The sequence below is a fragment of the Artibeus jamaicensis genome, unplaced genomic scaffold, assembly GCF_021234435.1.
Source record: "Artibeus jamaicensis isolate MK-2021 breed Jamaican fruit bat unplaced genomic scaffold, CSHL_Jam_final contig_793, whole genome shotgun sequence".
NCBI lineage: Eukaryota > Metazoa > Chordata > Mammalia > Chiroptera > Phyllostomidae > Artibeus > Artibeus jamaicensis.
The window spans coordinates 2,766,332-2,794,023 of record NW_026521975.1 but is presented as its reverse complement, the minus strand read 5'-3'; the positions used below and the strand labels follow the sequence as shown (position 1 = coordinate 2,794,023).

Here is a 27,692-nt window from a genome sequence, read left to right as displayed (position 1 = left end):
TATGATAAAGAACTACACAGCATTAATAAAACAACAAATACACCAATTAAAAACTGAACAAAAGACTTGAAAAGACACTGTGCAAAAGGTATGCCAATGACCAAAAGGCACATGGAAAGGTACTCTGCATCATTAGTCACCACAGAAATGTATACTAAAAAACCATAGTAAAATGACATTTCACACTTAACTAAAACAACTAGCATTAAAATACGAGCTATACCAAATGCTGACAAGGATGTGCAAATACTTCAATCTCATTTACTGATGAGCAAAGTATGAAATGGCACAAACACTTAGGAAAACAGGTTGGGCGTTACAAAGTTAAACATATACTTACACTATAATCCACCTATTCTATTCTTATCTACATTCCCCAAAAAAACTGAAAACATTCATAAATAAAAAGATTTATACAGAATGTAGCTTCATTCATAATGGCCAAAACCTAGAAAAAAAAACCACAAATGTCCACCAGAAAGAGAATAAACAAATGTAGTATCATATCATGGATAAACTGCTGATACATGTAACCACATGGATAAATCTAAAATACATTATGTTGAGTGAAAGTAACCAAACAGACAAGTACACACATCAGATTCCATTTATATGGAGTTTAGTAATAGGTAAAATGAACCCATGGTGATAAAAATCAGGAAAGTAAAGGAGGGTTTATAGTAACTGGTAGGAGGCACAGAAACTTTTTGGGGTAACAGAAATGTCCTACATCTTGAGTAGGATAATAATTAAACAGAAGCATTCATTTGTTAAAACTCATGAAATTATACACTAAAGATTTATACATTTCCCTGTATATCGCAATATAAAAAGAAAATTCACTTATGAAAATTTCTATATTCATCAGTAAGATAAAATATTTTTCAAACATCATATTTTGAAAACGATCTCAAGAAAACTTTATTTTTAAACACTTAAGGTTTAATAAAGACTCAAGATTAAAATAAAAAACTTAGATGTCCTACCTAATTTATTAACATGAACATGGCTCTGAATGTAAATAATTTAGAGTACCTTGGTTTCTGTTCTCTCATCTCCTACAAATAGGTTTTGTGAAGCTATAAACTTCTTCAACCAGAATGTCAATGGAATAAGTGATTAAGAGGGAAAAAGGGTAACAAGAGGCAAAAAAATCAAAATATTGTAAAGGGAATGCATCATACCTGTTGGGAGAGGTATATAAATCCTTTTTTCTAATCTCCTTCGCAGAGCTTCGTCAATGTCCCATGGGAAATTAGTAGCTGCCAATACCATAACCATTTTGGAAGGATCATCATTCTCTAAAGCTCCTCCAACTCCTACACACAGTAAGAGGCAGAAGTCCATTATTCTTTCATTCAACTAACATTACTAAGCATCAATCACATACTTAGTGGCGAGCTTAGTGATATAAATAACGCAGTCCTTCTGACCTCTGGCCCATCACCCAATACACCAAAAGTTTGCAGATTCAATTCCTAGTCAGGGCACATATGTAGGGGGCAGGTTTGATCCCAGGTTGGAGTATGTATGTGAGAGAATGAATTGGTTTCTCTCTCACATAGCGGTCTCTCTCTCTCATACTCTCACTCCCCCTCCCTGCCTTCCTCTCTCTCTTTCTCTAAAAACAATCAATTAAAAAATATCCTTGGGTGAGAATTTTTAGAAAAAGGAGATAGAAGAATTCACATAATCTATTACATAACTATAATCCAATAAACCATTTTTTATAAGAAAATGAATGTATATTCCTCAGGAAAGAAGAGGCTTTAAAAGGCTGCTGTTTTATTCTTTTATCTTTTTGTGAGTTCCACTAAAATCATGAGTTCCTCAAACACTTTAATTTTCTTTAAAATAATTTTTTTATTTTCCAATTACAGTTTACATTCAATATTATTTTGCATTCGTTTCAGATGTGCAGCATAGTGGTTAGGCAATCATGTACTTTATAAAGTGATCTTGAATACTTCAGGTACCCACCTGGTACTATACACAGTTATTACAGTATTACTGACTATATTTCTTATCCTATACTTTACATATCCTGGACTATTTTGTGACTACCAATTTGTAGTTCTTAAGCTCTTCACTTTTTCACCCAGCCCATGTCCCAAACTCCCTGCCATCTGCAATCATCTATGAGCTTGTATCTATGAGTTTGTTTTTATTGTTATTTTTTAATTGGCCCCAGGCCCAGCACCAGCAGCATCCAACCTGCTTGTCTTCACCTAGCAATCCCCAAACCCAGAACAAGTAGCAGCCATATCAGATTGCTTTATAGATCACACAGGGTAGCCCCAGGCAAAACACAGGGAAACCCCAGAGCCCGTCCACCCAGTGGACATCTATAGACCAAACTGGAGCACCACCACCCTGTCTCCACACAACTGATCCTCCACAGAGGGCAGAGGTTGGTGGTCAGTGGTCACAGCCAGTCCCCGCAGCTGACTGGCCTGGGTAAATCCCTCCCACTGACCTGCCAATGACGGTCATGGCTCAACTACAAGAGGAGGGTGTACTCAGCCACATAGAGGGCATACCTTGAGTACCCAGCTTGGGTGATGGGGAAAGTTGCGCCATTGGTTCCTACAGAGCACCTACTACATTAGGCCATACTACCAAGACAAAGAGTAAAAACAGCTCTACCTAATACATTAAAAAAAAAAGAAAGAAAGAAATCCTTGAGAAGCTGCCAACATGAGGAGACAAAAAACATGGCCCAAATGAAAGAACAGATCAAAACTCCAGAAAAAGAGCTAAACAAAATGGAGATAAGCAATCTATCAGATGCAGAGTTCAAAACACTGGTTATAAGGATGCTCAAGGACCTCTGTGGGGAACAGCATAAAAATATCCAGTCAGAAACGAAGGATACACTAATTGAAATAAAGAACAATTTACAGGGAAACAAGAGTAGAGCAGATGAAGCTGAGAATCAAATCAATCATTTGGAACATAAGGAAGCAAAAAACAACCAGTCAGAACATCAAGAAGAAAAAAGATTCCCAAAAAAACAAGGATAGTGTAAGCAGCCTCTGGGACAAATTCAAGCAATTCAATAACATTCACATAATAGGGGTACCAGAAGAAGAATAGAAAGAGCATGAAATCAGAAATCTATTTGTAAAAAAAATAATAAAAGAAAACTTCTCTAATTTGCTGAGGGAAATAGACAAGCATATCCAGGAAGCACAGAGTCCCAAACAAGATGGATGCAGAGAGGCCCACACCAAGACACATCATAATTAAAATGCCAAATGTTAAATATATAGAGGAAGTCTTAGAAGCAGCAAGAGAAAATCAGAAAGTTACCTGCAGGGGAATTTCCTAATTCTGTCAGCTGACTTCTCAAAAGAAACTTTGCAGACTAAAGGGATTGGCAAGAAATATTCAGTCATGAAAAGCAGGGATCTACGGCCAAGACTGCTCTACCCAGCGAAACCATTATTTGGAACTGAAGGGCAGATAAAGAGCTTCCAGACAAGAGGAAACTAAAGGAGTTCATCATCATCAAACCATTATTATATGAAATGTTAAAGGGACTTATTTAAGAAAAAGAAGACCAAAACTATGGACAATAAAATAGCAATAAATACTTACCTATCAACAATTGAATCTACATAACAAACTGAGCAAACAAGATACAGAATCACAGATATGGAGAATGTTTTCATCCAGTTTGTTTCTATTTTGTTTAGTTTGCTCTTTAACTTCTACATATAAATAAAATAATATAAAATTTGTCTTTCCCTGACTTACTTCACTTAGCATAATACTCTCTAGTCCATCCATATTGCCACAAAGGTAAAATTTCATTCCTTTTTTGAGTAATAGTCATTGTCTATATGTACCACCATTTTTACTTACTAAAATTTTATTATTTTAAAATTATCTTATCATTGTTCAGTTACAGTTAGCTGCATTTTCTCCCCGCCCCCTCCAAACCCACCTCCTCCCCTTCCTTCCATCCTCCCCTTGGTTTTGTCCATGTGTCCTTTATAGTTGTTCCTAAAAATGCTTCCCCCATTATTCCCTCCCCCTGCCCCTCTGTTTACTGTCAGATTGTTCTTAATTTTAATGTCTCTGGTTATATTTTGCTTGCTTCTTTCTTTTGTTGATTAGGTTCCAGTTAAAGGTGTACCACCACTTTTTTATCCACTCATCTATTGAGAAGCACTTAGGTTCCTTCCATATCTTGGCTATTGTAAACAATGCTGCAATGAATACAAAGGTGTATATATTTTTCTGAACTACTGTTTGGAGTTTTGAATATATATCCAGAAATGGAACTGCTGGGTCCTAAGGCAGTTCCATTTCTTATTTTTGGCAGAGATTCCATACTCTTTCCCATAGTGGCTGTACCAACCCAGGCTCCCACCAGCAGTGCATGAAGGTTTCCATTTTTCCGCATCCTCCTCTATCCTTGTTGTTTGCTGGTTTATTAATGACAGCCATTCTGACAGGTGTGAGGTGCATTTCTCTGACGATTAGTGATATTGAGCATCTTTGCATATGCCTATTGGCCTCTTTGGAGAAGAGTCTAGTCAGGTCCTTTATCCAGTTTTTAATTGGGCTGGTTTTTTTAAAGTGTTGAGTTGTATGAGTTCCTTATAAATTTTGTGTATTAACTCCTAATCAGATGTATCGCTGGTGAATATCTTCTCTTATTCATTAGGTTCTTTCCACTTTGTTGATGGTTTCTTTTGCTGTGTGAAAACATTTTATTTTTGTTGTTTCCCTTACCCAAAAAGATATATAAACAAAAAATATTTCTAAGAGAAATACCAATTTACTGCATGTATTTTCTTCTGCAAGTTTTACGATTTTGAATGTTACATTTAAGTCTTTAACCCATTTTGAGTTTTTTCTTGTATATGGTGTAAGAAGGTGGTCTATTTTCATTTATTTATCCTATTTTCCCAACACCATTTATTGAATAGACTGTCTTTATCTCATTGTATGTTCTTGCCTCTTTTATCATGTATTAACTGAATATAAAATTTTTTCTGGGCTATTTTGTTCCACTGATCTTTGTGTCTGTTTTTATGATAGTACCATGCTCTTTTGGTTACTACAGCCTTGCAGTAGTTTGGTATCGAGTAGCATGACACCTCCAACTGTTTTTCTTTTTCAGGATTGCTGTACCTACTCAAAGTCTTTTGTAATTCCATATAAATTTTGGATGATTTGTTCTAATTCTGTGAAAAGTGCCATGGGTACTTTGATAGGAATTGCATTAAATCTATATATTCTTTTGGGGTAGTATGGATATTTTAATGATATTAATTCTTCCTACCCATGAGCACAGTATATGCTTCCATTTATTTGTATCTTCCTCAATATCTTTCTTGAATGTCTTATAATTTTCTGAGTATGGGTCTTTTACCTCCTTGGTTAAATTTATTCCTAGATATTTTTTGGTACAATTGTAGGTGAGATTGTTTTCTTAGTTACCCTTTTTGATATTATCAGTATATAAAATGTAACTGATTTCTGAATACCTGTTTGTATTCTGTTATTCTACTGAATTCAGTTATCACTTCTAGTAGTTTTTAGGTGGAAACTTTAGGGTTGTCTGTATGTAGTGTCATGTCATCTGCATATAATGACAATTTTACTTCTTCCTATCTAACCTGGATGTCTTTTATTTCTTCTCATCTGAATGCTGTGGCTAGGACTTAGAGAACTATGTTGAATAAGACTGTTAAAAGTGAACATCCCCATCTTATTCCTTATCTTAAACATGTTAAGGGAAACATGTTTAGTTTTCCCCCACTGAGTATGTTAGGTGTTGATTTCATATATGATCTTTTTATGGTGAGGTATGTTCTCTTTATTCCCTTATATGTTCCCTGTATTTGCTGAAAGGTTTTATCATCAATAAATGCTGGATTTTGTTAAATGTGTTTGTGTATTTATTGATACAAGCGTATGATTTTTATCCTTCATTTTGTTTAGCTGGTGTATCATGTTAATTGGTGTTCAAATACTGTATCAACCTTGCATCCTGAGAATAAATCCCACTTGATCATGGTATATAATCTTTTTAATGTATTGCTGAGTTCAGTTTGCTAATATTTTGCTTCTGTTCATCAGGGAAATTAGCCTACAGTTTTCTTTCTTTGTAGTGTCTATCTGATTGTGAGATTAAGATAAAAATTACCTTGTGAAATAAGGTTAGAAGTCTTCCTTCATCTTGAGTTTTTTTGAATAGTTTGAGGACCAGTGTTAGTTCTTTGAATCCTTGGTAAAAGTCACTTGTGAAGCCATTTGGCCCAAGGCTCTTTGTTTGTTGGGTGTCTTTTTTACTACTGTTTTGATTTTGTTGGTTTTAACTGGTCTGTTCAGATTTTCTATTTTATTCGGTCTTGGAAGATTTTATGTTTCTAAGAATTTAACCATTTCTTCCAGATTGTCCAAGTAGTTAGCATAGTTGTTTGTAATATTTTCTTATAATCCTTTGTATTTGTGAGGTGTTGGTTGCTACTTCTCCTCTTTCATTTATGATTTTCTTTATTTGGGTTCTCTCTTTTTTCTTCGTAAGTCTACTCAAAGGTTTATCAATATTGTTTATCTTTTCAAAGAACCATCTTTTGATTTTATCCATTTTTGTATTTTTTAAAACTCTTTCACTTATTTCTGCTCTAATATTTATTATCTCCTTCCTTCTACTTGCTTTGTGCTCTTTGTTGTCCTTTTTCTAGTTCCCCTAGATGTAAAGTCAGATGGTTTATTAGAGATTTTTCTTGTGTCTTGAGGTAACTCTCTAATGCAATGAATTCCCTTTTAGGCATGCTTTCATCATGACCCATAGATTTGAGGTTACTGTGTTCTCATTTTCATTTGTCTCAAGGTATCTTTTGATTACTTTCTGGATTTCATTGTTAATCCATTCATTGTTTAGGAACATGTTATTTAAACCTTCATGTGTTTGTGTTTGTCAGTTACTTTTTCATAACTGACACCTAGTTTCATACCATTGTGGTCAGAGAAAATGACCATCAAGATTTCAATCTTTCTAAATTTATTTTCTGTCCTAATATGTGGCCTGTCCTAGAAAATGTTCCATGTATACTTGAAAAGAATATATATTCTGCTGATTTGAGGTTAAATTCTCTGAAAACAATTCTATCAGTCTGGTTCAGTATGTCATATAAGGCTGCAGATTTTCTGTCTGAAAGATCTATCCATGTCACTGGGGGATTAAAATCCCCTACTATGACTGCATTATGATCTCTTCGTTTAGGTCCATCTGAATTCCTATATATTCAGGTGTTCCTGTGCTGGGTACATAGTGTTTACAAGGGTTACCTCTTGTTCCCCAGATCCCTTTATCATTATGTGATCTCCTTTGTAGCTTATTTGTAGCCTTTGTTTTAAAGTCTATTTCGACTGCTATAAGTACTGCTATCCTAGATTTTCTTCATTTCCATTCGCATGAAATATGTTTTCCATTTTTTACTTTTAGTCAATATCTGTCTTTTGTTCTGAGGTGGGTTTCTTATAGACAACATATATAATATATATTTTGTTGATTGGAGCATTGAATCCATTTACATTGAAAGTGATTATTGACAGATAAATATTTACTGCCATTTTACTACACATTTATGTTCCTCTTGTTTAAATTTCTTCTTCTTAAATTAGTCCCTTTGACATTTCTTATAACTCTAGTTTAATGGTAATGAATGCCTTTAAGTTTTTCTTGTCTGGGAGCTCTTTATTTCTCCTTCAATTTTAAATGATAGCTTTGTTGAGTAGAGTCATCTTGGTTGTAAGGTCCTTGCTTTTTAACACTTTGAATACTTTGCAATTCATTCTGGTCTGAGATGTTTCTATTGAGAAATTACTTAATAGTCTTATGGGATCTCCCTTGTAGGCAACTAACTGTATTTCTCTTGCTGCTTTTAAGATTCTTTGACTCTAACCTATACCATTTTAATTAGGATGTGTTTTCAGATGGGCCTCTTTGGGTTCATCCTGTCTTCACAATTGCTGACTTGATCCTCTGATTCACCTATTCTATTATTGATTACTTCTGGTATATTCTTCATTGCTGACTGGTTCTTTTTAATGGTTTCTATATACTTTTTAATACTTGCTATCTCTTTGGAAGCCCTAAGTTCCTGAGCATCCTTATAATCATAATTTTGAACTCCATATCTGGCAATTGCCAGCCTCCATTTCTTTTGGTACTTTTTCTAAGAATTTCTCCTGTTCTTTCATTTGGGACATATTTCTCTGTCTCCCCATTTTGGCTGACTCTCTGTATTTGTTTCTGGGTATTGGCTAGATCTGTTATGTCTCCAAGTCTTTGTAAGATGGTCATATGTAGTAGGTATCCTGTAGGTCTCAGTGGTGCAGTCTCCCTAATCACCTCAGCTGGGTGCTCTAGTAATGTCCCTTGTGTGGGTTATGTGAGCCTTCCTGTTGTAGTTTAGTCTTGATTGCTGTTGGCCATCCATTGGCTGGCTGACTGTGAAGACTGACACCAACTACAGTGTATCAGCTGATGTGTGGGGGCTGACCCCACAAAACAGAATTCACTCCAGCATGTCTGGTGCCTGCTCAGATCTCCCGTTGGGTGGTTGGGTGTTCTACCTGTGGAGCTAATCAGGTCATCCTGGATCGGGTCTATAGCCCACCATCGGGTGGTTGGTTCTCAGGCGTCTTGGGATGGGCTCTTGTGCAGGTCAATGTGAGATGCTGTGACTGGCTGTGGGGTACCTGTTAGGAGCTATAAAGCAATCCACAGTTGGTGGCTGGCTCTGCTGGGCCTAGGTGTACATACTGAGGCTGGCTTCCACCAGAAGCAAGCCTGGGACAGGTCAGCAAGAAGTCCAGGTACCCCAAGATTCACCTCCACCTGCCTATTGGGCTCAGGCATTGAAAGAGCCTCTGGCAGTACACAAGCTGTGTGAGGCAGGTTCTGAGTCATCAAGTAGGGGCAAGCGGTATTTACTAGGTTGATATAGATTCAAACTCTGTACCAGTGCTGGTTCTCAGTCCACTCAGCAAAAATCTGAAGGCACACCAAGGACCTTTGTGGCAGAGTATGGTCTAACAGATTTGTCAGGGTGGAGCCAGAAAAGTGTATCAGGCTAAAAAAGATTAAGATTTGTTCACCTGGAGGGAGAGCTCTGAACTGGAAAGGTGGCACCAGTTGAGGCATGCACCAGGAAAAGAAGTTCTTGCCCTAAAACAACAAAACCCGGTCTCTCCCTGTGCGCATCTCTCACATTCCTAGTCTGCTGAGGCCTCCTTGAGGGCCTTCTGAGAAAGACTGCAACTCAGGTCCAGCCTGGCCACAGCCAGCAGAATCCCTGAAGGATGCCAGCTTGGCAAGGTGGTGCTAGAGTGAGTAGGAAGGGTGCAGATAGTACATCTCCTTAAGGTGATGTGGTGGAGGGGCAATGCCTGCTGAATACATGGGAAAATTGCCCCTCACCCTAAAGCCACTCCACTCAGTCCTCCCTGTGCGTCTTATCTCTAATACCCTGAGTCTGCTGAAACTTCCAAGAAAGTCTGCAATGGGAGCCCAGGCTGGTTGCAACTAGCTTATTCCTACACAGGACGCAAGCTTGGTGGGGTGAAGCTACGGGGAGTCAGAAGTGTAGGACTAGTGCATCCCCCAAGCTGATGTATGGAGATGAGTGCTCAATCCAGGAAAGATGGCAAAATTTTAGAACAAAAAACTTCCGGTTACATAGTGAAAACTTGGGAAAATAGTGAAAAAAAAAGTCTAAAACTTACAAACTTTATCAGAGTTTCTAGCCTGGCATAACAAAGTAGTGGATATAAAGGAGTTCAGCTTAATATACTATTTTCTTAATAAGTTATTACTAAACTACTATTTGAATCATTATCACAAAGAATCAGGCTGTCTAATTAATTGTCAGCAACAGTCACAAATACCCCTAAATCAAGGGTATCAAACTCATTTTCACCAGGGGCCTACACCAGCCTCGCCTTGCCTTCAAAGGGCTGAATGTAATGTTAGGACTGTGTAAATGTAACTGCTCCTTAACAGTTAAGTGAGAGCTCAGTGCTGCCGCCAGGTAGAAACAAGGTGTTGGTCCAGACAAAACAAGATGGAGGGCCCGATGCGGCCTGGGGGCCTTGTGTTGGCCACCTGCGCCCTGAATGAAATTCAGCTGACTAAATTCATATTCAGTGATATTTTTAAAGCATGTAATGTTTTCCTCCATATCTATCTCCCAAAATATAACAGCCACTTGATTCTTTCATATTTGAGCACGTTAAAACAGGAAAATCTTCTAGAGAAGGGACTTGCAGTACATTATTTTATTTATCTTACAGTGCCTGGCACTTTACATGAGGGGTGATCAAAAAAAACCAGGAATATATTTATTAAAAAATTGTATTTTGTCTTACATGTTTAAACTTCAGTCACCTTCAGAGTACTTTTCATTTGATGAAATATACCTATCAAGACATTTTTTCCACTGCTCAAACAGTTTGAACTTGTTGATTTTGATGCCTTTTAATGCTTTTGCCGTTTTTTGTTTCACCTCTTCCACATAAGTAAAATGTTTTCCTTTGAGGACTTTTTTCATCCAGGAAAACAAAAAAGTTGCTCAGGGTGAGATTGGGTGAATAGGGAGGGTGGGGCACAGGGGTCATGTCATTTTTGGTCAAAACTGCTGAACACTCAGCACAGTGTGGTCAGATGCACTTGTAAATCACCCATCATGAAATAGGCAAATGCACTGAAAGTCTTCAAAAAAGTCACAGAAGCTGAGCACAGCCCCTCACAACAATGCCAGCTGGTTCACTGATACACACGGGTTCCTAGAACACTCACCTAGAAGGGAAACCTGTACTACAAGGGGCCCACCCTCCAGAAGATAATTCCAGGGGGGTTTTTGGTTCCTCCTAGTACAATACCATTATAAATGTTCAGTAAATATCCATGGCTTGTGAATAAAACAACATACTCTGGATATTTGTTTTAACAGATGTTGTGTTTTCCTATAGTTTGCTTAAATAGCCTCCCATTGACCACACAAATACTAGAGTAATATATCTCTAAAAAGTAGCTCAGGGCTCATCACTCTCTCCCTTCAATGGCTTCCCAATGCCTATTCTTCTTTGTCTGAGTAAGTTATACTAATACTTCAAAGCCCAACTTAGTTATTCCATGACTCCCTTAGACTGGAGGTGCCTTTCCTGCAATGTTCTCACTATGCCCAGAGTTTAATTACCACAGAAACTATAATGTATTTTAATTGTCTGCTAGGTTGCACATTTCCCATTTAGATCAGTGCTTCTCAAACTTTCTGGTCTCAGGATCTTTACATACCATTAAAAATTATTTAATTCGGATGATCTTTTGTGTGTGTGGAGTATATCTATTAATATGTATCATCAGAAACTAAAAACCTGAGAATTTTTAAAATATTAATTATTTTAAAGTGATAATAAATCCATTACTTATTAATATAAATGACATTATTATAAAAAATAACTTTGCTTTTCCACATCAAAAATTTAATGAGTGTATTTTTTAAACATTTTTGCAAATGGCTTTAGTGGAGAATAGCTGGATTTTCATATCTGCTTTTGCTTCTCATCTATTATATGCCACATGTCTTGTAGCCTCTATAAAACTCCACTGTACACTTTTAAGCGAAATGAGAGTGAAAAAGGTAAGTAATGTCTTGATATTGTTATGAAAATAGTTTAGCCCTTGAAGACCTTTTGCAAGGATCTTAAAGACCCCTGGTATACCAGACCAAATCTCTAGAATCTTTTTCTAAGTAGTAAATTCCTTGAAAACCATGCATTCCTTTTCTTTGTACCCTCAGAACCTGAAGTGGGACACAATTCACAACAAGTATACTATAAGTACTTTCTGAGTGCAAAAACAAATGGAGAAATAATGTGGATGAGCAGATTATAAATAAAGTCAGGCTACCTTCGAGTCCATTCATTGAGTGTTTCCAAAGTATTAATCTACACAAAGTTCAAAAAGGAAATATAATAGTTGTGAGACAGTAATTAAATATCAATTACCATCCATCTGAATGAGTAGCTCAGACTTGACTCTGCGACTTGCTTCATGCTCATCAGAGGTCCCTCTTCGACTGCAGATAGAATCTATCTCATCAATGAAGATTGTGGTTGGGGCATAAAATCTAGCCTTTGTGAAAACATTTTAAAGGAATCAGTTGATTATCTCATAAAATAGTCTTAATTTTTTAAAGTGCTACTTCCTCCTTCTAAAATCATAGTTAAAGAACAGCAGAAGTTTCTCACTGCTTTAATGCCACCATTTAGGTATTGACAGAGGTTAAATCAGTCATTCATATCAAAAAAAGTATATTTCTAAAAATAAAAGTTATATGCTTGGTGAAGTTTGGGGACTGATATATAGGAAATCATGGTACTATCCTTTTCACTATTGTATTTGAAAATTTCCATAATACAAAACATTTTTAAAAGATAAATCATCAACCTCTTTTCTCAAATATAAATTCTTAAGTAACTATTACAAATCCCTTATGAAAAAGAACCAACTTTAATGACAGATCAATTTCTGATTTTTAAAATACATATTAAAATAGACTTCTGCTCAACCAGCTCATTAGAGATCCAGAAATGTCAGTCACACCACACACATTTCCAAAGTCTCTTCTAGCTTCACTGGACAGGATGCCAAAGAGCCTTCCTTTTCCTCAGAGCGGAAGATACATTAGAGATACATGAACAATTCCAGAAACCCCACTACCCCATATCCTATTAGTGTGTTGAGAACTATGACACTTGCCCTAGATGAATGGATCTAGATTAGAGGGTTATCATTGCTTATATCAACAGTCCTTTGAAATCTAAACATATCTCACTCACCATTTCAAACAGCAGACGGACTAACTTCTCGGATTCACCTCTATACTTGGATGTCAGTGTAGAAGAGGAAACGTTGAAGAATGTTGTGCCGCATTCGGTGGCAACAGCTTTAGCTAGCATGGTCTTTCCAGTGCCTGGGGGTCCAACCATCAGCACACCCTGAAATTTCAAAAGATGTAGTAAATGATTTATCATAGTAAAATGCTTTCTTATAAAATATCAATGTATAGGGAAATCTTTTCTGTATCATTTCAGAGATTAAAAAAATGAAGAGTGATTTCACAGAATGTCTCAAATCAGAGGTACTCAATGAGATGGGCTAAACAAAGGGTCTAGACAACAAGGAATCCTCTGATACATTTTGAAAGAACCTCCCCAATGTTCCTAAACCTGGCAGAAGATAAATATGCATAGCTTTAAATACCACTCAAGATTGACTGCTTTGTGTAAGCAAAATGAAAAGACAAGAAAACCTATCTTCCATAACACATTTAAAATATATAGCATTTAATAAACAATAAAGATCCATTTATCAGTTAATACAGTAACTAAAATCTAGTGGTAATTCAAGCATAATCAAAGTGGCTAGCATTTTATCAGTTTAATGTGCCAGGTAATAGTTTACATAAAATACTGTTATATGGTGAAAGAGCCACTAAATGTAGACTAAAAACTAAACTAGTTATTTCTCACCTTTAAAAATAGGGAGAAAGTTATTCTTTCAAAATAAATCAATAAGGAGTAAAAATTATTTGAGAACACTAATCCTCGTGCCTTGAAGATTAATAGATTCTTTTTTTTAATTACTGTATTTTTCCATTACCATTTATCCCCTTTTTATCTTCCACCCCCTACAGTCACCACACTGTTGTCCATGTCCATGAGTCCTTTTTCCTTTTTGCTCCATCCCTCCACCCCATAACACAGCCCCCCAGAGCTTTCAGCCTGCTCTCTAACTATGAGTATGTCTCTATTTTGCTTCTTAGTTTAGTTTGTTCACTAGACACCACGTATGAGTGAAATCATATGGTATTTGTCTTTCTCCGACTGGCTTATTTCACTTAGCATAATGTTCTCCGGGTCCATCCATGCTGTAACAAAGGGTAAAATTTTCTTCTTTTTTACACCCAAACAGTATCCCATTGTTTTATTCACTCATGTACTGATAGACACTTGAGCTGGTTCTATATTTTCGCTATTGTAAATAGTGCTGCAATGAACATAGGCGTGCTTATCCTCTTTTGAATTAGTGTTTCGAGTTTCTTCGGATACAGACCAAGTGCTGGCAAGGATGTGAAAAAAGGGGAACACTTTTGCAGTGTTGGTGGGAATGCAGACTGGTGCAGCCACTGTGGAAAGCAGTATGGAAGCGGCTCAAAAATTAAAACTGGAACTGCCTTATGATCCGGCAATTCGACTTCTGGAAATTTATCTGAAGTAACTCCAAACACTAATGGATTCTTAAATGCTTAATTCACTGGCCATTTCTAGTGGGAGCTCAGAAGCACAGCAGTTTGTGATCTTAAATTAATTCTGACCCACTTGTTAATTTAGTTTAATAAGCTGGGAATTTAAACATTACAAACTATGTGCATATCCAAGTGTCGTAAACTAAAATCAGAAACCGGCCAAACTCCTAGCTATAGAATGTTGACACCCAAACAAACTGGGATCACCAGGATCTGAAACACTAGTTTTATTAAAAACTTTGTGCTTTGTAAGGAGCCTTTAACTGTGAATGAGAATGCTATTTTGAAAACTGCAAAATCAATCAAAGGTATGGGCACAGCTATAACCAAGCTCATACTTCTCTTTCTAATGCCTCCTCCCTTTTCCAACATTAGACATTGCACAGTATTTATACTTTCACCTATACATTTGATTATTTCCTCTAGTTCATTCTCTATTTGCTCTTTCCCCTTGGTATATAAACATACTTAAATACATTCCTTTAAAAAAATTCCTCTGTTTAACTCTACAGATCCTCTACTGTCCACCTCTCCTCCCCTTCTCAGCCAACCTTCTTAAAGAAATGGTTTAAGCTTACTGTTGCTTCTTCAGGAGCTGTAATCTGCCGTCTGCCACTACTACTCCACTAAAAATATCTAATTTACTAATCCGCCAGCCACTTTTCAACTAGCATGTTCTTTCTTTCTCTCTAACCTTTGATGCTGATAGTTTGTATTCAGTCCCTTCTTCCTGCAACACTTCCTCTCTGAATTGGTTCTGTGATACTGCCCTTTCCTGTTACTTCTCCATCATGACTATCTGCAGAGTGTTTAGGTCTCCTCTTCTCTTGGCCCTTGACATTCCCAAAGCAATTCTAAGTCTTTTGTTCTCCTTTCCCTTTATAATACTTGAACAATTTCATCTATACACATATTATCAATCACCACTTATATCTTGCAATTTTAACTCTCTCCTAAGCTCCAGACCTCTATTTCCAATTACCTGCTGAGCGTTTATCTAATTTTGTTTCTTTTTAAACCTTTTCCTTTTCTCAATTTCCAAAATCAGTTCATTGTACCTATATAATAAATAATTTGGCTGGCCTTTTACCACAGTTCCTGAGAAGACGACTCTAAATCCTTGGGATCTCCCAACTGACAGGAGTGTCTTTGTTGTCCATGCTGAGCCCTGAAATTTTATGCTAATGAGGTGACTCATGGTAGGTCCCTGCATAGTTTATGCTAATGAGATGAGGGGTATGCTAAGGGGGTTGGCCTTTCTAGAAAAACCAACAGTGTGATTAGAGGATTGAGGCTCTAGAGGAATGAAGGTGGCACTGGAGATTAAGACTCGTGGACAATGATTCAATCAACCATGACTATGTAATGAAACCCCAGTAAAAGCTGGACAGTGAAGCTTGGGTGAACTTCCCCATTGGCAACACTCTATGCACTGTTACACATCCACGCACTAGGAGAGTGACGCATCTGGCTCCACAGGGAGAGCACACAGAAGCTTCAGTTTCAGCATCCTCTCACATCTTGCCCTGTGTATGTCTTCCTTTGGCTAACTCTGAATGGCTTCCTTTGGCTATAATAAAACTGTAATCTTAAGTATAATGCTTTCCTAATTTCTGTGAATCATTCTAGAGAATGCATGAACCTGAGGGGGTAGTAAGAAGCCCCAAATTTACAGCCAGCTGGTCAGAAATGGGGGTGACCCAAGGACCCCCCAATTTGCAGCTGGCATATCAAGTAGGACAGTCTCGTAGAAAACTGCCCTTAACTTGTAAAACCAGGCCCAGTTTTGGGTAGTGGGTATCAGAAGTAACTGCATACTTCTTCAATTCAAGCCTGCGATTGGCAAGTCATGAAATTTGTCCCTCTCCCTTATCTTTATAAACTATCAGCCATAATGTTGTCACAAACCTCTTAAACATCTCTCATAAGTTCACCCATTTGTTCACAAGCCAAATAACAAATGCCTTAGTGCAGGTCCTCATCCTTGGGCTAGACTACTGCCAGAGCCTCCAGACCCGACTCCTCACCCATATGCAATCTATGCCCATCTCCGATCTATCCTCCACGCCGCTGCCAAGGTGATCTTCCACGTTTGCAAATCACCCTCCTGCTAAAAACTTACAGGGCTCCTTATGAAGGTAGGTTACACCTACCACTCCAGCTATTTTAAAATCCCTTTAAATACCTATTTTAAGACCTTATTCTCTCTTTAAAATATTGCTTTAGAAGTATAACAGAGGGGAAATGTATGGTAATATGTTCCCCAAATTAGGTAACTAACTCTACAACAGTCTTTAAAAGTATTTAAGTTGTGAAAGGCAATCAAAATGCTATGAGCGCCCCAGTTTTGTGTAAACAAGCAAGGACTGAGAAGAGAAACAGATCTTCCCAGTTAATTCAGAAGAGCAAAATAAGATCATGCTTTTACTGCACTCTACCAGTAAGAGTAAAAGGAAGACTCTGCCTATGCTAAGACCAAACTACATTTTAGACAGCAGCTATTAAAAGGATTTTTCAACATGCCAACAGAAAAACTCTGGACTTAGGGGGAACTTGTTCTGGGTAGGCTTTAAACTCTAAAGCAGAGAGCAAGCTAAAAAGAAACACATTCTGATTACGTCTGAGATTTATACCAAGTCTGAGATTTATACCAAGTCTAGATGAAGTGATCAAAATAATCAGTGAGAAATATGCCAACTTTTAGAAAGGCATTTATTTGATCAAACTGTTATTCTCTAAGACTATGTGCTATTACTGTTTAGTATGCTTGTTAACTTATTTACAGAAACAGAGATCCAGAAAATTCTTAAAGCTAATCTCTAGCTGAGCAACCCTGAGGAAAGTGACTTAACTAAAGACCATAGTTTCAACAGTCCGGGCCCCTCTCCTGCCATGCAGAGGCTGCACAACTCAACTACAAATTCAAATCCACAAATTTGGGGTGTATACAAACCTTCCCCAACGTTTGATGTTAGTAAACACATACAGAAACTACAGTGTTGTCTTTCATTATCATGCAAGCGGCATTTTTATAACTATATTATTTTAATAAATTCTCACCTTCCATGGCCTTCTAATCCCTTTGAAGAAATCAGGCATCCACATCGGAAGAACAACAGCTTCCCTTAGCAACTTCTTAGCTTCTTCCAGATCTGCTATATCATCCCTGTGCAAGAACAGCAAAGTTTCATGTTTATTCAAGGGTGCCTTTGACTAATGGTTAATACCAGTTCTTTTAATTTTGTTACTTATGTAATTACTTTGATATTAAGAACATTATTTTAATTGTTGCTGCGTAAAATTTTATCAGAGATCAAATAACATTCCAGTTATTAACTAGAACATGTTATTCAATTAACAACTTCTGTCAGTTATGCCAACATCAAATGAACATGTAAAGTATCTTAATTATATTCTGAGGAAAGGACTGTCCTGTCAATTCCATACACTCATATTATGAAGTCATAAACAGGAGAAAATGGTTAAAAGAAAAGAGTCATACCACGCCGACCTGTAATTTAACTTCTCCACTACTTTAATTCAAGAATTTAAAAGATACTAACCAATGAATGCTAGGATTCCTGGACACAATGTCTCTCTCGAGGGCTTCCACCAGATCCTTATCATATCCAGCACCATCAAATCTTGGAATTTCACCATCACTCATACCATCTTGCATATTTTTCCGTCCCTGGGGACAGGTATTTTAAAAAGTACTGGTCAAAAGTAACGTAATTTTAATTAGCATCATTAAACTATAAAAATATAATGTAAACATTTAAAAAATAACTTTTGGTTACTTTAAGATAGTGTTTCTGACTACCCAAATGCCATCCTCTCCTTTGTAATTCACCATGAACAGATGAACTGGCCTGCTTCAGTATATACGTCTTCAAATTTACATTCCTGGGGGGAGAGCTGCAGGTAAGACTAGGAGGATCCTTGCAAAATACCTCTGAATTGGTGGGTACAGGGGATTTCCACCACAGCCCGAAAAAATTGAGAATATTAATGCAGAGAAAGAAAGAAAATTCAGTTACTGAAAACCTACTACACAGCAAGAAACCTCATATTTATCACCTCATTTAATACTCACAACCACAATGTGGGTATTACTATTCTGATTTTTACAAATAAGGAACCGAGACTCAAAAAAGATTAAATAACTTAATCAAGTTCACAACTGTTAAATATCAGAGTAGAGATTTTAACTCAGGTCTTCCGGACGCCCCAAACCCATGCCCTTTCCACAGCATCAGATCCGCTCACGCCTGGCTGAGCCAGCTTAAAGCTTGAGAGTGGTTGTGGAACTATTACATCCTCCAGCGCATTCAAGAAACAGGGTGCAGACAAGGAAAGGTTTGGGTCTGAACTGTAGCTCGCAAAGCCTTTTCCCTGTTGCTGTAAGTACCCCCTCAGGATTCAGTTTCTTCCTAGCAAAGTCCTTGGGCCACACCATAAAGTCACTGAAATGACAATGGTAAAAGGACCTTTTTAAATAGTATTATGAAGACCATTAAAGCAATATATCTACTCCAAAACCTTTATCTAATACTATGGTGGTTTTTAAAAAATGTATATGCTATAGTTCTGTGGGGTTCTGCCAAGATTTACTGAACTTTGAAGAGCTTTAAATGAAACATGCTCAGTTGCCAGAGATAGTTCATCTACTGGAACTGCTTCAGCAGACAGAGCCAAGTACCTCCCCAGAGCTTCAGACTCGCCACTAATGCCTTATACAAAAATAAAAGTGGAAAACCGTAAAAAAAAAAAAAAGTCAATTTCCTAAGCTTATTTGAGGAGAGAGAATAGGATGATCCTCTTCCCTCATACATACTTCATCAGAGATAAACCACAGCTGAGAAGCGACTAAATGGCTCCCTTTGGCAGATGCTCTAGTTCTTTAAGCCACCAGGTAAATCACCAAACAGTACTTTAGTGATTTGACCAAAAAAATGAATCATTCACTGTTTCTGGGTAGCATCATGGCTACAGTATTACACTAAATTTCCAGAAAGATTCTTATATTTCAGATGCCAGACACCAGTATTGACACTATTAAAAGGAGTAAATTTCTGGCGTACTTACACAACAAATATAATAATATCAATCAATTTAAAATAATCTCATCCTAGAATCATATTTTATAATACACACAGCCTTGGCCTGAGTCATACTCAAACAAATCACTGGGAACACTCTGTGATCATTCTAAAGATTTCTAGAAATAAGTCAACTAAAGGATGCAACAGAAACTGATGTATCTTGGATTTAACCAGCCTTCAAGTGGCACAGTAATTTGAGACTTACCAAAAAAATTAGTATTAAAAAAATGTAAGCACACAGCCATTTTAATATGAATATTCAAGTGGTAGAGAGGACTTGCAAACACTGCCATGGAAAAGGAACAGCTGGCAGTTATCTGAAAGTAGTAGAAATCACAAGATTTTAAGAACAATAAATATGTGAGCATCTATGCCTGGCACATTTTCTTGAGCATTAGGTTTTAAGTCAGCACATGAAAATACCTTTTCTTTCCTCCTTGAGCATCTACCTTGTGAGGAAAATAAGTAACAATTAAACAAACCCCAAAACACACAGAACTATAAACTGTGAAATGCTATGAAGACACTGAGTGGTCAGTGTGGCTAGTAGGAACAGGTCATAAAGACAGGCAGAGGCCAGCTCCCCTGGGCCTCCCCAGGCCATGGGAAGAGGCGTGGATTTACTATTCTGAGTGCATGGGAAATTTCTGAAATGTGATGAGCAGGGGAATGACAGGGTCTGCTTTACATTTTTACGTGGCCCTCTGGCTGCTGTGTGGAAAGATAGGTGAATGAAAATGTAGAAGCAAAGAAATAAAAGCCTGTTGCTATACTCAAGGACAGGCTTCTCCAACCACCAAAGCACGGGAATAAGCCAGTCAACTTACGGCCCTAGAATTCAAAGTTCCTCAGAGGTAGAGATGAGACGTGAATATAAATTAAGTTCAAAGAAGATTCAAGGGACTTTTTCAAATAAAAATGGCAAGGTAACTTTTAAAAAAATTAATTTAGGGAAACTAAAAATAATTAATATGCTTACACTGGGAAATCAACAAAATAGATGACAATTATCCTCCATAACAAATAGATAAAGTGGAATAGGGATCTCAAATATAAGTGACTGAGGTTGCAGTTAACTAACATGCTGGAGTAACTGCAACACCTAAAAGAAGCATTTTTCAGGCAATAAAGCTAACTCATCCTAGATATTACCTGTGCAGTTTATACTAATAATACTAACTGCAATGTTACTGAAATGATCTTAGAATTCTTTGCTTAAATTTTCACACTGACAATAAGGTCAACGTTGGAAAGAATCAGACATTTAGCATAAATATTGGTGTACTTTTTTGTTATTAAAGCAAAATATTTTAGCTCCTTTTTACTATTATCTGAATTTACCCATATCAAGAAAGTTTTGTTAATGATCTTCCATTAGTAATTTAATCATTCTATTTGAGACAAATAGTGCTAAAGTTAGTGACTAACCCAATATCATAGTCAATTAATGACCCAGTTGGCCTAAAGGCAAATTATTTTTCATTTTATTTTTGTTCCTTTTACCTTTGGCAGATGAAACACAATGTGGTCAGTCACTACCTCTAGGTCTTGCATTTCAAGAGAAATATTGACAAGTGAATTATACTCAGAGAAGGATGGAGGATGATCAAGGGTGCGAAGCTATGCCACATCCAAAGGGCCAAGGATACCACAGACATTTAAGCTGCGAATGAAAATACTAATGAAGCAACACATAACCAACTAACCTGTTTACCTCTATTTATTCTATGTTCCTCTAAAGGAAAGAACAAAGACCAATATAAAGCAACAGCAGAGGTAAATTTCAGATCATCAAAAGAATTTTCTAATCATGATTTCTGTCCAACAAAAGAGTCATCTCTCTTGTTAGGTAGTAAGCTACCCAACATCAGAATTTCAGAGTAGTTAGTAATTAAAACCACTGGCCCACAGTGGTTTTTATTACTAACTAGGGATGCATAGGCTTAATTATAGTTGACCTTTGCTTCTTTCTATAAAGCCACTGCCTCCACTTGCCCACTTATTCATCTGTTTCAATTGCCCAAAGAACATGCAAAATTTCTTGGAAATCTCATCATTTCTCTCTCTTTTTTTTAAGTGCTCTGCATTCTGTATCATATCTGTGTTCCCCACTTTCCTGTTATCTTATAGCTAACACTTGAACACTGCCTACTCTGTGCCAGGCACTATTCTCAGTGCCTGATGTAACCATTTTAAAGGTCCTATGATGTAGGGACTCTTATTATTTCCATCTCATAGCTGAGAAAACTGAAGTACAGAGAGGTCAAGTAAATTGCTCCTGGGCACACGACTAGAGCCTAAGCAGTCTGGGTCCAGAATCAGTGCTTTCTACCACCTGGCACAGAATGACATCCTGCTGTACACTGTGAACTCCTACCCCAGTGTGAGCAGCACACACAGGAAAAGTTAGACAAGATCTCTAAGCTGCACACCACTCTAAAACTTTATTATTTCACAAAAGAAAAACAGGTTGATAAATGCAAAACAGTGCTTTCCTAATTTCAGTGCTGTGCTCTGCACTGGAGTATTAATACAAAACACATGTACACTGAAATAATAAATCCACAGAATTCTTCAATCTTTATCAACAAATGTGTTCTTTCAACAGCATTAACAAATACTTACTATGTGCCAGACACTATTCCAAGTACTGAGAAATAACTACGAACTAGACAGACAGAAACCCCTGACCTCATGAAGCACACAGTCACGTGAGGGAACATAATACATAAATAAGTAAAACAATTAGGGACAGAACAGTAAGTAACTACTACTATAATCTAATGCAATAAGGTGACAAAACAGTCAAAGCAAAAACCAATGCTATAAATGAGCTGCCGTCAGAGAATTTGTAGAGTGGTTTACTATACAAAAGACAGAAAGTATGTCTTTCAAAATGAATCGCTAATAATACAAATGGCCAATAGTCACATGAAAGATCTTTCAACCTCATAAGTTATCAGGTAATTCACAGTAAGAGTTAACATGCTGGTTAAATCACAATGAGATATGATTACGAACACAAGAGACAGGCAATATCAAATGCTGATGAAGATGTAGAGCAACTAGACGTTTCATACTCTGCAGGTAGCAGTGGAAATCCGTATAAACCCTTTGGAAAATTATTTGGTGTTGTCTACTACAGTTTAACATATACATATCCTATGAGTCATCTATTCCACCCCTAGGTATATGCTCATGCACATTACACCAAAGAAGAAGCATATAATTACCCAAAGCAACATTACTAATAATAGTTCCAAACTAACAGCAACCCAGATATCCATTAACAGTAAAATAGATTAACTGTGGCATAATGCTATATATCAATGAAAATAAACAAACTTCAGATGTATGCAACAGTATGGAAGAGTCTTTAAACATGTCGAACAAAAAAGCCAGACCAAAAAGAATACTTACTGTACACAGTTTCAAAACAGGCACAACTAATATATGGTATGAGAAATCAGAGTAAGGTTACTTTGGGAAGGAAGGGGTAAGACAGTGTTTACTTTGGGGAGAAAGTGGCCGAGATTGGGAGGGATCATGAATAAGGGTTCTGCAGAGCCAAGTGCTCTCTGTCCTCACCATGAGTGACAGTTACATATTGACATGGTAGTTACAGGGTTTACGTGCCCTGGTGTGCTCAAGCTGGCTCTTACTGGTTTGCAAGGGCTGATTACTAAATTTCAAGGAATTCTGTGAGCCAGCTGTGAAACACAGCCATTAATAAAAATCAAATTACACACACTTAGAGTAAATTGTATCAAAAACAAAAGTAATACTTTTGTATTACAAAAGTAAAATAAATACTCAAAACTTTTCATTTCTCATGATTTAACTGAAACCTATGCATGTGAGGTTACTCTGGTCTATGTGCTGTTACAGTGGAGACACTGCAGAAGGGTAGGCTGCTGCCCGCTGCATCTCTATCAAGTTCAGTGACATCATGAGGGCAGCCTGAAATGAGACACACTGGAAGTACAACATTTTAACCTGTATAATGTGCACCTTTTTGCCCCCATTTATTTTAATTGTTGTTCAAGTAGAGTTTTCTGTTTTTCACTCCCATCCCAGCCCACCCCCTCTCTTGCTGAAATTTTTTAGGAAAAAATAAGGATGCACATTATATATAGCTAGTACTAATTCATATCTATACATATGTTTTTAATTCTTTTATTCATACTTATGCATTATAAGTGTAACTCTAGAAAGCAATAATGATATCCATATACAGAATAATAGCATGAAGTATGATAATTGGTTTTGTTGAACTTACAGCAAACTTGCAATGAAAGCAGTTTCGGCAAATGATTCAATGAAATAAACCAAACATTGTTATCCACAGAGTAAGACATATGATGCCGACTGTATCCACTTGAGAATATACATGATACCCATCGGTACGTACTTGATAAAATAGGTGATGCTGACTTTATTACCATAGGGTGAACGGTGAAACATTTCTCTTCACACCCTTTAGACAGGATAAATCATTGGAAAGCCCTTTGGAAAATGTCAAAACAGTTTTCGTACACTTCAAGCTTTAAGCTAAAAGTTATTAAAGATGCTAAAAACTATAGCAACAGAGCTTCCGAGAGACCCTTTGGACCTCCTCCCACAGACAGTGTCATCAGACTGTGTGGCAGCAGGAAGAGAGGCTTCTTCAGATGCCAAGACAGAGGAAGGCAGTGGGAGGGGAACCTCCAAAGTGGCCGGAGGTGGAGCAGGAGGCGAAGACCTAGATTCTGGAGCAGCGTCAAACTGGGATCTCTGTTTCAACCAAGATAATACAAGAAGAAGGTAAAAGAATTGCATGAGAAAGAAACATTAATGATTTCTCAGGGACACCTAAATGGTGCTAAATGAAGAGAGAAGGTTTGAGCATGAGGCCACGAATGAAACTTGGCCCAAAACTTCCAGCAGCCTTTGGGAATCAAGTTTTGGAATTTCATTCTTATGTCATCAATCTTTGAAAGACTTACAACCTTGAGCTGTCCCAAACTGCCCAACATGGATGAGGCCCCACTCACATTTGACGACATCCACAACAGAACTGTGAATGTCAAGGGAACAAAGGCTATGACTGTTAAACCTAGTGGTCATGAGCAAACGCATTTCACTGTTGTTCTAGCCTGTTGTGCAGACGGGACAAAGCTACCACCTACGATCATCTTTAAAAGAAAAATGTTTCTGAAAGAAAAAGCTCCAAGTGGAGTTATTGTCCACATGTGTGAAAACAGACAGATGAATGAAGAAGGCTTGAAAAACTGGTAACAAAGTCTGATCATGAAGGCCTGGAGGATGACTAGAAAATAAAACAAAACAAAACAAAACAAAAAACAACTTTGCTTGTTTTTATTCACCTCAAAGCCCATTGTTACACAAAGTCCAAAAACAATCACGTTGGACTTGAAAGCCCAACTTGCTGTGATACCTGGTGGGCTACCCAGCCAACTGTAACCTCTTGATGTATGGATAAACAAGCTCTTTAAAGCCCCAATGAAGAAAGAGTGGAAATGATGGATGCAGTCATCTGGTAATGATTTAAGACCTGCAGGCAGAATCAAGAGAACATCCATCGCCCACATTTGTGATTGGATTCTAAGATTGTGGAACAGTGTCAAGAAGAAAAGGGAGCATCAGCAATGCTATGGATGGAACTGAGGATGAAGAAATTTACTGGGTCCAGGAAAGTGACTCTTCAGAAGACACAGCAATGTAGAAATTGAAGAAGACGATACTTCTGATGTTGACAGTGACAAAGATTTCTTGGCCTTCTATGATGCATAAATATTGTAAACTTGTTAGTGATACATAAAACTTCTTGAACCTCATATTGGTTCTTTTATTTTGTAATTATTTGTTACATAAAATTTTTTGTACAAAAATGTGTCCAAAAATAAATGCTAAAATTCCTTTACAATAAAAAACCCAAGTATCTAAATATAAATAAATAAACACTGAGGACTTCCAGCCAAGATGAAGGCATAGATAGATACACTTTGCCTCCTCACACAACCAAAAGAAAGACAACAACAAATTTAAAAACAAAAATAAACAAAACTGACAGAAAAATTGAGCTGTATGGAAGTCTGACAACCAAGCAGTTAAATAAGAAACATTCGTCCAGACTGGCAGGGGTGGAGATGGGCAGCTGGGGTGGAGAGAACTCGTGGCAAGGTGACAGTTGACAGACCAGGCGAGGCAGCAACTGGAGGAGCAGGCGGGCCCACCTTTGTGTGCAGAAAAAAGGAAGGAACAACTGGGAAGTGAGACAGACTGCATAACCCAGGTTCCAGTACAGGGAAATAAAGCCTCAAAACCTCTGATTGAAAAAAACCTGTGGGGGTTGAGGTGGCAGGAGAAACTCCCTGCCTCACAGGAGAGTTCACTGGAGAGACTCACAGGGTCTTAGACCCATACACAAACCCACCCACCCGGGAATCAGCACTAGAAGGGCCCAATTTCCTTTCAGATAGCAGAGAAAGTGACTGAAAGCCTAGTGAAAGCTGAGCAGGCAGCATTGTTCCCTCTCAGACCCCTCCTCCACATACAGTGCCACAACACAGCAACGTTGGTTGTCCCTCCCTGGAGAATACCTAAGACTCCACCTCTTACTACATAACAGGAGTGAGGAGACAAAAATAAGGCCCAATGAAATAACAGATCAAAGCTCCAAAAAAAAATACAACTAAGCAATGAAGAGATAACCAACCTATCAGTGTAGAGTTCAAAGCACTGGTAATCAGGATGCTCAAAGAAATGGTTGAGTATGGTCACAAAATAGAGGAAAAAGTGAAGGCTATGAAAAGTGAAATAAAGGAAAATGTACAGGGAAACAACAGTGAAAGGAAGGAAACTGGGACTCAAATCAACAATGTGGACCAGAAGGAAGAATAAACATTCAGCTGGAACAGAATGAAGAAACTAATTTAAAAAAATGATGTTAGGCTTAAGAACCTCTGGGACACCTTTATACAGTCCAACATCCAAATCATAGGGGTGTCAGAAAGAGAACAACAGCAAGAAATTGAAAACTTATTTGAAAACATAATAAAGTTCTCCTTCATTATATAACAAAAACAAAGAAAATAGACTTCCAGGAAGTACAGGAAGCTCAGAGTCCCAGAGAAGCAGGACCCAAGAAAGCATGCACCAAGGCACATCATCATTACATTACTCAAGATTAAAGATAAGGAGAGAATCTTAAAAGCAGCAAGAGAAATGGAGACAGTTACCTACTAAGGAGTTCCCATAAGACTATCAGCTGATTTCTCAAAAGAGACCTTATAGGCAAGAAGGGGCTGGAAAGAAGTATTCCAAGTCATGAAAGGCAAGGACCTACATCCAAGATCACTTTATCCGGCAAAGCTTTCATTTAGAATGGAAGGGCAGATAATGTGCTTCCCAGATAAGGTCAAGTTAAAGGAGTTCATCATCACCAAGCCCTTATTTTATGAAATGTTCAAGAGACTTATCTAAGAAAAAGATGAAGATCAAACATATAAACTGTAAAATGACAACAATCTCACAACTATCAACAACTGAACTTACAAAAAATAAAATAAACTAAGTAAACATCTAGAACAAGAACAGACTGACAGAAATAGAGATCACATGGAGAGTTATCAGTGAGGAGGGGGAGGGGGATGAATGGGGGGAAAAGTACAGAGAATAAGAAGCATAAATGGTAGATAAAAAATAGAGAGGGAGAGGTTATGAACAGTATGGGAAAAGGAGAAGCCAAAGAAGTTACATGGATGACCCATGGACATGAACTAAAGGTGGGGGAATGATAGTGGGAGGAAGCGGTAGGGCAGAGGGGATTAAAAGGGAGAAAAAAATGGGACTACTATAATAGCATAATTTAAAAAATACATTAAAATAAATAAATAAATATATAAATAATTGAATTAAAAGACAAAAGGCTTTTTTCCTGACCATTTGGACCAAAAATACGGGTGCACATTATACACAGCAATATATAGTATTTACTCCTTCGAAATCAGCAAATGCTACAAATCAGTGCTTGATTTATTGTTTGTTAACTGTGTAGACTTAAGAAAGTAACAAGGAAAATGTTAATAAAGCAGATGAAACTTTAAAGCAGGATTCCCTAACCTCTGGGTCCTGGACCAGTACAGGTCTGGGCCTGTTAGGAACCAGGCCGCACAGCAGCAGGTGAGCCGGCATGTAATGCACTTGACTCATCCTGAAACCATCCCCTTCCCCTGCCACACAACCC

The 27,692-nt window shown here is 37.4% G+C and overlaps 1 protein-coding gene across 7 annotated transcripts in view; it reads right to left on the bottom strand.

Annotated features, from left to right (window-relative positions):
- KATNAL1 (katanin catalytic subunit A1 like 1) overlaps positions 1-27,692 on the bottom strand; it is a 138,484-nt gene that overhangs the window by 30,175 nt on the left and 80,617 nt on the right. For all 7 annotated transcript variants that reach the window (XM_053672890.1, XM_053672894.1, XM_053672889.1 and 4 more), the window contains 5 exons: positions 17,903-18,030; positions 17,400-17,505; positions 12,871-13,029; positions 12,037-12,163; positions 1,185-1,319 (listed from right to left, as the gene is read on the bottom strand). In XM_053672890.1, the coding sequence (XP_053528865.1) occupies positions 1,185-1,319; positions 12,037-12,163; positions 12,871-13,029; positions 17,400-17,505; positions 17,903-18,030 (655 nt within the window). The remainder of the gene's footprint in view (positions 1-1,184; positions 1,320-12,036; positions 12,164-12,870; positions 13,030-17,399; positions 17,506-17,902; positions 18,031-27,692) is intronic.